We start from the raw sequence: 14628 nt of genomic DNA, 5'->3' as shown, positions 1-14628 counted from the left end.
TTCGAAAATTATCAAAAAGTAAAAACCCAAATGCACACACACAATCACAAATAGACAGTTACAATACAGTCAAAAGAAACTGAGCAAGATAAAGATGTAAAAACAAGAACGTGTTCCTTGAATGGCCAGCAGAGGGCATGTGCTCAGTTGAGCGCTGGGAGGAGAGGAGTCTGAGTCACCAGCAGGCAGATTGCTCTGTCAACCCAGAGAAGGCTAGTCAATGAAGCTGCTGTAGTAGTTTATGCGCTATGACGAGGAGGTGTGTGTACCAGTGTGTGTGTGTGTGTGTGTGTGTGTGTGTGTGTGTGTGTGTGTGTGTGTGTGTGTGTGTGTGTGTGTGTTTCCTTTTTAATAATAATGATAACAAAAATGATCATATATTTATTCTATTAAAAACAAGCATGTAGTTAAGAGATCTCAACATAAGACGGATGAATAAGAATAAATAAACCTTTCATCTTAAAAAGCACAAAGAGCTTATATGGTTTTAAAATCACAGTTTATGCCCATGTTAAGATGAGGTGCCCTGGTGTGTGTGTGTGTGTGTGTGTGTGTGTGTGTGTGTGTGTGTGTGTGTGTGTGTGTGTGTGTGTGTGTTTGTATGCGTGTCTGTGTGTGTGCTGCACTATATTCAGTATGCTGCATAATACCTACTTGTGCAAGCTCTATAGCGCATGCTTTGCAAGCACAATGACATTCACCACAAATCAATTATTGAAAATCTAGTAAATCTAGTAAAACGTTTAAAAACAAGGAACGGAACTGGGGAACAAGAATTATTTTGAATTGTTCCCACTTAAACAAGAAAAACCTTCCTTACTTTGCATTCAGTGTTTCAAACCATTAAAAGCTATGGTCCTGACCTATGAGAGTGACCGACGGTATTAACGGATATCTGGGAGCTAATTGTCCCAGAAAAAGGTGCCGCGAGAGAGGGGCAGAGTACTGCTCTGGTCCCAGTCTCCACAGCCTTCTCGCAGTGTGCGTGCCCTTCTGTGGTACGCTCCAACACAGACCCTGTATGCGGACTCTCTTATGGTACACCCTAACACAGACCCCGTGTGGGGGCCCTCCATCGCTACACTCCCACACGGACCCTGTGTGCGGGCTCTTACGGTACTATCCAACACGGATCCCGTGTGCGGGCCCCCCATCGCTACACTCCAACAGGGGCCCGGTGTGAGGGCCCTCCTGGGTTACCCTCCCAGGGTGCACTACAACAGGGACCCGTATGCGGGGCCTTCTGTGGTACACCCCCTCACGGACCCTGTGTGACGGCCCCCCCGGGGTACACTCCCACACTGTGTGCGGGCCCTTTGGCCTGGACAGCTGGCTTGATGGTGCGGAACTCTCTTTCTCACACACATCGTTTAGTCACTCACCGGCATACACTAGCGTGCACACCTGCACACACAGACTTAAAATACACAGTGGTTTGGAAACATTCAAACCAGTTGTCCTCTCCTTTCAGATACAAACGGCCCCATAGCGTCAGAACAACAGCAGAGTTTCCACATTGACATGGGAACGAGGAATGAGTTAAACAAAGGCGTTAGTTGGGGGAGCCATGTTTGTCGGTGCGACTCCAGTCCAGCGCCTCAGTACAGGCACTAGCGCAGCCGTTCTGCTGCTGGGGTTCAGATTCTTCCCTTTGGTGCAAACATGCACCAAAGGGAAGAAATTATGTTATTTTATTATTATTGTCAATGTCCAAGCCACCTAATTAGTGTCCAGCAAAATCAGTAAGCCACACTAAGTGACAATTCATTTGTAACCGCTTAAGCTGCTAATGCTAACGACGACGATCCAAATCCATCCTAAAAAGGATTTGCTGATCCCCGCCCTGCTGGTAATCTCCCACTTCACATCATTACTCACTAGTCTACCCCGTTTCTGACTAATTGCGTCTGCCTTTTGTTTCGGTACAGTTGCCGGGGAAAGATGCAGGCCGGTCTAGCAGCTGCCTCTGGGGGGAGCGGAGGTATGCCGCCCCCTCTGAGACGACCAGGAATGTGGCAGGTAGGGGTGAAATGTGACAGGGGGGTTGCAGGAAGCCAGCGGCGAACACAGAAGGAAGAGGGGGAGCAAAGCCCTGGTCGAACGACCCACTGGACGGACCAGAGACAGATTTAGACAGAGGAGAAGAGAATGTAACGAAAATAATGCAAAAAGAGGAGAAAAAAAAGGGAGAGGCATAGAGAAGATTTGAGGAAATCAGAAATCAGAAATAAATACAGACAAACAACTTTGGGACGCATCAATGCCTTTTTTAACTGTGCCAAAGTAAGTCTACCCAAGTAGGCTGGGTGGCTAAGCTAAGCCTAACTAAGATACACTATTCTACCCAATCGCAATGCTACCGCATGCTCACCATGCGTGCAGACGCACACACACACAAACACACGGTTAGCTTGTTACATATCAAGTGCCCTATCAGTACTCTTCCTTGCTTAAACACAGCGTGTGAAACTATTTCCAAAATCACAGAAATATACTGATTTAAAAAACAGAGGGATGAAAATGATTTTGAATTGAGCATATAACGTGAGGGAGCGGTGTATAATAGGTGACATGGCTGCTACCCCAGGGAGCAGAATACAGCTCAGCCTGTGTTTATCTACAGCTCTGGTCAGAGGCACCGACAGACCAGAGCACAAATACACTGCTCAATTTTTAGCCACTTCTTCCTATTAATAGCAGAGGTGCCCATAATAACCGTGACTACCGAGTTGAACCAAAGAAACGGCTGGCCCAGTAACAGAACACACAGGACTGTCAAGCATTGCAGGGCAGGGTTATTCTGAGGTAGCAAAGGGCTTGATTCAAAACCTCAAAATACATGCAGAGCACTCCACTGGTTGTTAAAAATAGTCTAGTATTTATTTAAAGGGTATATACCCTGTCCTTTTAATGTGTTTCTTTTTTTAGGATAATTGTGTTGCGTTTAACCATCTTTGAAGATTATTATAAGGAGTGAAAGGGGAAGTTCGGGCAATAAAAAGTAAACTATAGTTACACACACACACACACACACACACAAATACTATTTGCCAAGCATTAAACTAAATCTATAATCTGTTATATAGATAATCCAATGGAGCAGTTTGAGATTGGTGAAATCAATTGCCAATCAAAACATTTAGAAGAAACTTTCCACGTACTTCAATAAAAGAAAATATATATACATACAACATCCCTGTATTTATGGCTAAAGTAGGGAGGCACTTCAACTTGTAGCTCACCCTGAAAATATCTGGTGTGTTCCCATTCAAAGCAACACATTTCATTTTGCTCTCTAAAAACAAAACTGAATCAACCGAGAGTCAATGACACACTGCCCCGCCAACCTCTACAACAACAACAAAAACTCGGAATATTGTGCGAGCCAATCCGTGAGATGTTATGTTTTAGTTACAGGAAGAAATCCCCCTTCTCCAAGCGATCTGATCAAGATCCAGCCCGCTAGGAGACAAGAGGCTTGGGTGTCGCTGAAAGCCCTGTGTGCCGACAAAGCAGTTCAAACTCATTTGGATGCTGCCCTCCTGTTACAGCCTTGCAGCCCCATTGAAACTGAGGACAGGCTGGTGGATATCCACAACAATGCAATACAATACAAATACTAATGTCTTTATAGGTTTATAGGTTAGGAGTATTTTAGATGTTATGATTGTTGAATTATTATTTTAACATTTTGTTGATTAAATAATATTAAACTAACCCTTGGACAAATTGTTTTGAATTTTTGTAAACACTTATGTAAACTGTGAACAGTTTTTAGCTTATCGATTTGTTGCAAAAAACTGGCAACTGGAGTTGCAGTTTGCTCTAACAAACTATGTCCTATTTACTGAACGAATTTAAATAAATTTTAATCTTGTTTTATAAATATTTGCCAAAGACACTATACATAATAAAGCAAGTGACAACTTTAACCAGATTCATTTAACTACTTAAATAACTAATGTTGTAAACTTTGTGCCTTAAGAATTTCTTTCTCCTTAAGTGTTTAAGTAATTTCCTCAGTGTGAGGAATACATACAAACCCGCAAAAAAACACCCAAAACATCTGCACCTCGTTGTACCAAGCGGCTCCCACACACACACACACACACACACACACACACACACACACACACACACACACACACACACACACACACACACACACACACACACACACACACACACACACACACACACACACACACACACACACACACACACACGCGATTATGGCCCTCAAAGAAAAGTCTGCATACGTGACAATTATTTCCCATCTGGCTTGTTTTGTTTGAATTGAAGATCAACATTTGCTTTTGCTTATTATTATCTGTCTTTATTGTACTTCTTTTGCATCAAATTGTACTTAATGTGTATCGTTCTAACTCATCTCATGTTGCACTTTTTCTGTTCACGCAAGTCAAATTACTCAGTCGTAAAAAACAGAAGTAAAAGTCCTCAAAGAAAAGTTAAGATCCTTTAAGCTGAAATAGAGAATTATTAACCCACATTATTTTAACAGTTCTTACAGCTAAACAACGGCAGCACTATTTTTGAATTGTTTTAATTTTCAAAAAAATAAATAAATCCTACAATCCCGAAAAGAGGTGAAAACAACCTAGATTCCTGTTTTCCTCACAGTAAAATCCCATGATCAAACCGGTTTAAAACAACAATAACAACATTCAACAGGGGTCACTGCCTCTATGTATGTAAATGCTTTCGCCTCGCAGTCCTACCAAGCCGACCCTTCACCAGCCGATCCTTGATCAAACACACAGCACTGCACACAATACACATCCAGCAGCGAGAGAGAGGGAGGGGGGGAGAGAGAGGGGGGGGGGGGGAGATAGAGAGAGAGAGGGGAGGGAGGGAGAGAGGGGGGGGGGGGAGAGAGAGGGGGGGGGGGGGGAGATAGAGAGAGAGAGGGGAGGGAGGGAGAGAGGGGGGGGGGAGAGAGAGGGGGGGGGGGGGGGAGATAGAGAGAGAGAGGGGAGGGAGGGAGAGAGGGGGGGGGGGAGATAGAGATACAGCGAGAGAGAGGGGGGGGGTTAGATAGAGATACAGCGAGAGAGAGGGGGGGGAGATAGAGATACAGCGAGAGAGAGGGGGGGTTGGATAGAGATACAGCGAGAGGGGGGGGAGATAGAGAGAGAGAGGGGAGGGAGGGAGAGAGAGTTACAGCGAGGGGGGGGGGAGATAGAGAGAGAGAGAGAGAAATACAGCGAGAGAGAGAGAGAGAGAGAGATACAGCGAGAGAGAGATACAGCGAGAGAGAGGGGGGGAGATAGAGAGAGAGAGGAGGGAGAGAGAGAGAGAGAGATACAGCGAGAGAGAGAGAGAGCGAGAGAGAGAGAGAGAGAGATACAGCGAGAGAGCGAGAGAGAGAGAGAGAGATACAGCGAGAGAGAGACAGAGAGAGAGAGAGACAGAGAGAGAGAGAGAGAGGAAAAGAAAAGAGAGAGGAGGCTGTGTCTGACATTACAGCGCTGCTCCAAAAATAGCTCCCTGGCGCCCTGGCCTCCAGCTTGGTTGTCATGGCGACAGAACCACAGGCGCTATAAATAGACAATCAGCTCCAAATCTTGTGTGACTGGAGTGAGGCCAGAGAGAGGGAGAGACAGACAGAGAAAGACTGAAAGAACAGAAGAATGATAGGGACGGAGGGAGGGAGGGAGGGGGGGGTGGGTGGGAGGGTTACAGAAGAGAGGGAATAGAAATACAGTGAATAGAGTAGGCAGGATTGTGGACAGGAGTAAGAACGAAAGAAATAAAGAAAGAGCAAAATGCAAAATCGTGCAAAATGTAAACGAGTGAAAGACAGAACGAGAGAACGAGTTGGCCTATTTTCATTGAGGCCAATATACTTTAAGTGAGGAGACCTTTCTTGCTTGCAACCGTACATTTTCGGGGGGATAATCAAGGTGTCCACTCCATCTGACCTGCGCTCACTGCCCCTCCACCCCAAAACACATCTCTCTTTCTTTTCATCCCTTGGTATCCTTCTCATGCCTTCGCTCCCTCCCTCCATAGCGATGAGTCAGAGACTCAGTGCCAGACATTTTCTGTATCTGCAGAAAACGCCTGTACATCAAACACACACACAGACACAGAGAGAGAGACAGAGAGACAGAGAGAGAAAGAGAGAGAGAGAGAGAGAGAGAGACAGACAGACAGACAGACAGACAGACAGACAGACAGACAGAGATGTAGATAGGTAGAGTGAGAGAAGCAAGCGTGAAAGAGAAATTGGCATAACTCGAAAGTAAGTGAAAAATGGAGAAGAGACGAAAAGTGTTAGGGTGACTCTAGCTAAATAAACTCTGTATCATTCAATTAAAATCCCCTGCGACACAAATGAAAATACACACACAGCAAAACAAAAAACAGTACATATATAGGTGCGTAGCCTAGTATCGAGGCTTACATTACAAGTTTAGTTGTAGGATTGAGGAACTAAAGTAGCCAACACGCTCCTTCCCGGAGGTGAGGATAAACCAGTTTATAACAACCACCTTGCTCACCAAGGCCTCACTTTATTATAACACAGTCTTTTGTAACAACAAATGGAATTACCCAATAAATTCATCCCTGCTAATAACAAATAAGTATCAATGGTGACAGGCAGGTAAAGGCCTGCCACCATTGATACTTATCAATGGTGACATTTTGTGAGTCTCATTGAGCGATGTGGTGAAGGAGTGTGGACCTGTGTACAGTACTGCATGGAGCACCGCCCAAGGCCTGAATGGGCTCCCAACGGCACCAGAAACCTTCAATTAAAATAAATCATCAGCAACCGATGGTTAGCGTTAAATCACGTAAGGTCAGCCCTGACCGATGTTCATATTCACTGTTCCTTGAAGCGTATATAAACTGTACACAACAATGGTGATGGCTTAAAGTAACACCAACCATGGCACATTGTTAAGATTCATTGGACAACATTTCAGAGAGACGATTTGGACTAAATGTGATTGGCTCAGCAACCCAACAAAGCTGCAGCGGAGTATGAAGATGAAATGGGATAGCTGGACCAACGTATGAAATAAATATTGTTTTGTGCATTACCAAGTCCAGGATTTCTGATTGCAATACTTATACTGGAACATGGCAATAGTTTTTACTTTTTATATGTCAACAATAAACGTCAACACACATTTTGCAACTGCAAATACTCAAAAAAAAAAAAACATTTCTAGTTTTGCTGTACTAGAAAAAGTTCTAGTAAAGGTCTGGAACGCGATCATTCAGTCAAATTTGTTATAAGGCAATCATACGCAAAAATTAGCATGTTTTTCGGGTTTATGAAAAACCAACATGACAGGGCCTTCTCATGCCCAACTAACACACATGTTGTCTCCAAACTACAGCGGGAAAAATATCTACGCAGTTTGGACGTTTTCATGTCCACAGCTGAAGTCGGCCACACAGTGGAACATGACACGTCCACGCGTCACCAAGGACAAAAACATCCTCTGCAAACAGCCGTCAGCGGCCATAAAAAGGCACCAGGAAGTGCTGTGTAAAACATCATCAGAAGTGAAGAGCAAACATGGCCGTGACGGAGCAGACCCACAGTCACGGCGCCTGCCTCTCGTCACAGCCCGACAGCACCATGCGATGAGCGCGTCAAACCCATCTCTACCCTGGCCCTCTTCACATCATAGTACGCAACCGATGATGGAAAAATGGGAGGTGGGGGGGAAAGCGGGACTTTCCCCTTGCTGATTCAAGATGACATGTTCAGCTAATGCTAACAACTCTTATCAATAATGCTAGTTATACATCCTCCTCCCACCCTTCCCCTCCCCAAATCACTTGCTCATTCATCCTCCCTATGCAGCTTGCTTGGTTTGGAAATAGAACCTGCCCCCCCCCCGCCCCACACACATACATCCCACCACCCAAACCCCTCGCTCTGTTTCTCTGCTTTCCGTTTACATAAGCAAAGAGAGAGAGAGAGAGAGAGAGAGAGAGAGAGAGAGAGAGAGAGAGAGAGAGAGAGAGAGAGAGAGAGAGAGAGAGAGAGAGAGAGAGAGAGAGAGAGAGAGAGAGAGAGAGAGAGAGAGAGAGAGAGAGAGAGAGAGAGAGAGAGAGTTAGAGAGTGGGGGGTACTTCCGGACAAGCCGCCCAGCTCCAGCAGGATCTGACCCATAATACTGTAGCTGCTGGCTGTGGGAAAGATGAGCAGGGGAGGAGATGAGAAGAAGAGGACAATAGGAGAGTGGAATGGAGAGAGATGGCAAGAGAGAGAGATGGCGAGAGAGAGAGAGAGAGAGAGTGGCGAGAGAGAGAGAGAGAGAGAGAGAGAGAGCGAAGTGTACAGTATGGAGGGTGAGGAAGGAAAGCCGAAGGAGGGAAAGAGGGAGGCTAGGGGAAAAAGGACTGACAGACCCCGCAACCCAGGGACAGATGCGAGGCCCTTTAGGACTGCATCATTGAAGCACTTGAAGCATGTGCTCACAACACATGCACGCGAGTGCACATAAAGCACTAGGGCACAGTGCACATGCAAAACCGTCGTAACCCATCCGTACGGGTGCTAAAACGGGCAAGAGCCGTACTGCCACAAGACTACCAGCGCTGGGACGGTAGACACCTGAGGGCCAGCCCCGCGAGGAGGACATCCCCGACCCAGATCCGCCTGCATCTGCATCCAGGCAGAGTGGGGCCTGGTGTGGCACGGGGCAGTGTGCTTGAATGCTATTTGTATTTATTATCTTTGATTTGCGAGTGGTGTGCTGAAGTATCATTATTGTTCTTAAATTTTCTCTTCTTTTATTTGCAATTCATTTTCGAGGCTCACTTATTTCGTTTTGTCAATTGAGGCTCATTTAGACGTTAGACTGATGGACATTAGTTTAATCCCAAACTGCATCTTGCATTGGGAAGATTAATATGTACTAGGGCACATATCAGTAACGATCACAACGGTCACCCCATGTTGTCTGTAAGGCCTACCAAGTTTAAATGTGAGGCCTCAGAAAGAACAGCTGTAGTATTCCTTTTTTGAGGGGCTACAAAGGGAAAGGCTGACATTGTTAAACAGGAGTTAAGGTGGGATATAATAATGAGGGCAATAATGAAATTAACAATTTAACCATTATATAATTCAGGCTGTCGAGAGCCATACTCTGTGTGCATCGGACACGGCTCGGACACAACAGCACAAAATTGTATTTAGTATTGGGCCTATATGTTTTACAATTAGATCAACAATATACTGTATTTGGTATTATTTAATATATTGTATCTGACATAGACCGACAGAGCACAAAGCTAAAGGTAATATTGGTTCTTTCATGACTGAGGAGATTTCGTCTTCACATCCTGCATGGATAGGCTCTCCCATCTTTAGTCCAGTTGGGGTGGATCCACGCAATATAAACACACACACAAGCACAATATGCACGCACATATACTAGTTGCCAAGGATAAAAAACTCTTGCAAGCACACACTTCTTGCGCACGATACAAAACCTTAATTTAAAGTTCTTGCGCACACACGTTCTGCATGACAAAAAATCTCTTGGGGGGAGTGTGTTTATATATTGCAAAATATTTGGGCTTGGTAATTCTGTCGAGTAGAGTCACTGCACAGTGGGAACGGTAGTCTACCAACTTATTGCGGAAATGAGAGGACTGTTCCGTACGACAGACTTCAGCCGCTACCTAAACTTTATTGTGATAATGAATCCATGAGAAAGAACTCCAGCAAGGAGGCCGGCCACGATGTGACTGGTCAGTTACCGGTATTGATCAAGTAGAGCCGGTACCGGCACCTGACTCCGCGGTCGAGGGAGTCACCGTTTGCGACCCCCGTTTATAACAAGGCCATCATACTTCCGATCAAATCTTTAATACATCAAAAATTTAATTGAATATACACTTTGTTTTGAATCAATGGAGAGTTGGGTGGGCTTGTTGAATACGACGGCTGTAAAGAAAAGTGGTGGCGAACGATAGCTCCCTTAACCACAGGGTCCGATAACGACTGCAGGAATGGCTCATGGATGTACAGTCAGAATAAGATTTCTGTAACAGTCCTCCCATTTATGCATTCAGTGGGTAGTCTATTATATTATATACCTGCACAGGGACTACACAATTACCAAGGAAAAATACTTGGCTTGGATAAAAAAACTCATGAACAACATATGAACAAAATTGATATCATAAAAACGAATAATTAAACCGTCCTCCGGTTATGATGACATGTCTAGCCTTGCTCTCCCCTATCACCATGTTCACCCCCCCTCCTCCCGCAAAGAGTATTGCATCTTGTGTGCAGCAGTAGAGTGTGCGTGTGTGCAAGAGTTTTGTATCACACACAAGTAGAATGTTTGCGAGCAAGAGTTTTGTTTTTTGTGCAAGTAGTATTTGTGCTGGCAATTGTTTTGTGTTGTGCGTAACTATGTGTAACTATGTGTGAGAGCAAGAGTTTTGTATGGCACACAACTAGTACATGTGCGCGCAGGAGTTTTGTATTGAATGCAAATAGTATGTGTGGGGGTGCTTTATGTGCACGCACAAGTTTTGTGTATGTACCTGTGATTTATGTGTGTGCACTTGCATATTTTGCATGTAATTAAGTGCTTTATGTGGTAAGGGAAGACCCACTTCTCTCCGACTGTGTGTCTCCCTTTTTCACCCTCTCATGTCTGCAACCAGTATGTACCCAGTCTGTAACCAGTCTGTAACCAGCCTGTAAGCCCAGGAGGGTTGAGGGAAGAGGTAGACCATCCTAATCACATCGGAACAGAGTGCTAAACGATCAAACCCCCCCCCCCCCACACACACACACGTATAACCCTAACCCTAAACACACATATGTATTCCCGGCATACAGGCATTCTCCCATGATAAACACACATATGCTAACACAAACACACACACACACACACACACACACAAACGCGCGCACACACACACACATGGTTACATGGCGGGTTATCTCTGCTCCAGGATTTGTAAAGCAATTAGCATTCCCTATTCATTTCCATACACATGAAACGCACTTGCAATGGGTCGGTTATAAACAGCAGCGGACAACAGGGACAAATTGAAAAGGATCACCAAATAAAGAGCAGCCTCTGTCTGGTATTACATGTATAGGTCACAATTGGACGAGTAATGATCAACAGAGAGCAGCAGTCACAGACTCAGACTCTTGTAACACTCAGGGGAAAGTAGCAACTCTTATCTATAACGATAGCTACTAATGTGCCCAAAAGGGGACAAACAGACTCCCGTTATCATGGTCAACTAGCATTGTACCTTCACAAACCCTAAATCATTTGACCTGTGTACATAAACCAGTGTCTAAAACACCCAAACAACCGATACGAAAGCTGAAGAGTGTGTGTGGGCGTGTGTGTGTGTGTGTGTACAGCCTACATTAACAAGATAGAAACTGAGTCACATGGAAAAATTGCGATTCTAATGTGCCTGCGAGAAGTGTATGTGTGACTGATCCCTGCAACCAACGCTTGTTTTCTTCATTCGGTTTGTGTGTGTGTGTGTTTAAATATATACGTGTGTGTGTGTGTGTGTGTGTGTGTTCATATTTATATATATGTGTGTGTGTTTGTATGTGTGCTTGTTTATATATATATATATATATATATATATATATATATATATAATATGTGTGTGTGTGTGTGTTTGTATAGATATATATATACATATACACGTGTGTGTGCTTGTCTCTGTGAGTGTGTGCGTGTGCGTGTGTGTGTGTGTCAGCTCGTGTATTGGTGTGTGTATGTGTGACTTACTACTGTGCACAGTCGATGAGCTGGTACTCGTTGGATCTCTCCCAGCACGCACGGACCCCGTTGTCCTCCCAGAGGATCCTGGTGTGTTCGTAGAACTCCTGGAGGGAGAAATCACAGAGACGGTTGGGATCAACTTCCAATCCCATGCTCCGGGGAAAACAAGCATTGAAACGGAATACACCAGAAGAACGCACCGCAGGCTGAGAGAGCTAGCACACCTTATATGCAACATGGTATGTTGCCAATGGAAAGGATTAAATATTGGTGGTCCACACTCCTCGGGGGAATACACCTAGATTTCTGACAGTACCTCACTACTGTTGTGCATTCAAGTAGCAATAATGGACACATATCCCAGATGATCAAATCAGCATGTGATTCCAAAGCCAATCATTGATTAAGCTAATTGATCAAAGGACAACGTGAAACCGAGTTACACAATTACCCAGTCCATTCACTGCCTCCAAGGGAATCCTAATCCTGTCAAGAAAAGTAACAATAATGTAATCCTGTAAAAAACAATAGCATTAGATCTTGTGGCACCAGTTAAGTATACCATAATTAACATAGTCATGGGGTGATGAGGTCAATACAGGTGGTAGAGTGAATATAATTGACAGTTCAGATCAGATCAAATTAGAAAAATGTTTTCATCCATCAAATCTCATATCAACCAATCTGAACCGCATTTTGTCATCATTACCAGATCATCTAAGTGTGGTAACAATGTAAGTAGACAGCACCTACCTACACACTAGTGGTGTGTTTGATCAGCCAACTTTATGGCTGGATGATATAGATCAATTCCTTAATGAATGGATATATGGTACGTATAAATAAAAACGCATGAATTCATAACACCATAATATTGAGTTGACAGAGTTGCACCAAAAATTACAGTTCAGTCTCAGTTCCCACCCACTTTATATCCGTATCAAAAAATGTACCCCTGTTGCAAGTTGAGCGAGTTTCACACACAGCCCAATCAAATGGTGTCAACAGACATTTAGCCCTGGGGAAAAAAATATTTTAGCTTGGAAATATGTCATACAAGGGAAGTAGGATGAGATCATAGTTCCACTGAATGCCACTTATTAATAAATAAATCAAATACAACATCATCCAAACTAAGGGAACCGAGCTGTGCTGCAGATGTTCATGGTTCATGACGACACCGGTCCAGCCGAAAGACTTGTATTGACGACATTGTCAGTATTACCCTCTCCTGCGTCACATGTACGGACGCAACCGCTCTATATTAGCCCAGAGTTAGATACGGGCAACAGGCGAGGTTGTAATGGAAGTTTCTGTGTGTGTGTGTGTGTGTGTGTGTGTGAGTGTGTCTGTGTGTGTGCGTGCGTGCGTGCGTGCTTGTGTGGTGGAGGAGGAGGGGAGAGTTGTTATTAATGTAGTGGTGTTGATGGTGGCTATAGGTGGGGTTGAGGGAGTAGGAAGGGGTAGGGGAACAGGAGGGGGTGGGGCAGGGGGCGGTTCACACTGGAGTCTGCCGTCTGCAGTGTGGAGACGAGAGGATCTTTTTTGGAGTGGTCTATTGAGAGAGGAGCAGCAGATGAGCGGACCCTGATAGAGACGGGAAACAGAGGAGCGGTTCATTGAGTTCACCAGAGAAACGCAGAGCTTTGTACTGACACAAGGCTTGGCTGTCACTACTCAGGCCAATCGCTTCCCTTTGGTCTCCACTTGGTCCCACAGAATGCGTTTATAGACACAAATAACCCATTGTCGACCGTAAAGCCCAAGCCATGTAAAAACTAATATACTGTATACTCTGCATAGGGTTGTGTTTTTTTCTCTTATTTTAAAGAGCATGCCTTTGCCATGAGTGTCTTGCTACTGCACACATACCGCGTTATTTAAAGTTTGGCAAACCGGTCTTACTCCATAAATAGGATGGTAGATAGATTAGTATTGCGAATGGAATCACGAAACAACATTCTAAACTCAATCGTTTTTGTGTCCTTAACAAGGAGGTACTTAGAAGTTGGAACAAATTATTTCATCTCTCATTTAGCTCCAAGTGTTTGTCCAAACAAAATGGTTTCATTACTACAACACACACCAATATCCAAAATTAACCATCAAACACGGTGTATACTCTTTCTTATGCAGGACATTGCCATATATGTCAGAGTTCGTAGGCCTGACATTATGGGCTATATCCTCAAACTACACGTGAAAAATTCCACCAAGGAAATTTGTTCATTTTGGAATTGTTTGGTTCTCAAGGTTAGCATTAAATTTCATAATGGTTATCATTCGGTTTGAGAGGAATTCACGATTCCTCCAGTGCCTGTTAAACCTTAATAACTCATCATATATCAAATATCCCCAGTAAAAAATACATGTATCATATCATCAATAACAACTATGGAGTATAAATAGTTATATTACTAAAAATACTATTAATCAGGCTGCTGCTTGTTTTACTCCTACTTCTACTACTACTACTATTACTACTACAACTACAACTACTACTACCACTGCTTCGACAAAGAAGAAGAAGAATAATAATGCTAGTACCATAACCAAATCAAATGTGAAACAAGGCACGACAGGGCCAGTATTATTTGTATGTGTTTGGCTCCCTTCCTATGGAAGGCAGAAGGTGAACCAGTCCAACGGGTTTCCAGAGTGGCCTTTGGCCAGAGGCAGGGAGCAGGTACAGAAACAACACTGGGAGATTTAAGAGAGGGCAAGGCAATCCAATAACAATCACAAAATACACAATTAATTTGTTTGATTAACTAATTATTAAGGCCTATCCACATGAAAGAAGCAGTCAATGGAAGATATACGTTTATGCTCCTGGGAATCTCTTTTTTTTAGC

At 44.0% G+C, this 14628-nt stretch overlaps 1 protein-coding gene across 1 annotated transcript in view; it reads right to left on the bottom strand.

Moving 5' to 3' along the window:
- LOC307083637 (guanine nucleotide-binding protein G(s) subunit alpha-like) overlaps positions 1-14628 on the bottom strand; it is a 28304-nt gene that overhangs the window by 5841 nt on the left and 7835 nt on the right. The window contains exon 5 of the mRNA XM_079747574.1: positions 11781-11878. Within this exon, the coding sequence (XP_079603700.1) occupies positions 11781-11878 (98 nt within the window). The remainder of the gene's footprint in view (positions 1-11780; positions 11879-14628) is intronic.

The sequence above is a fragment of the Pollachius pollachius genome (assembly GCF_949987615.1).
Source record: "Pollachius pollachius genome assembly, chromosome: 12".
Classification (NCBI taxonomy): Eukaryota; Metazoa; Chordata; class Actinopteri; order Gadiformes; family Gadidae; genus Pollachius; species Pollachius pollachius.
Note: the sequence above shows the minus strand (reverse complement) of the source record. Positions and strands in the feature narration are given on the sequence as shown.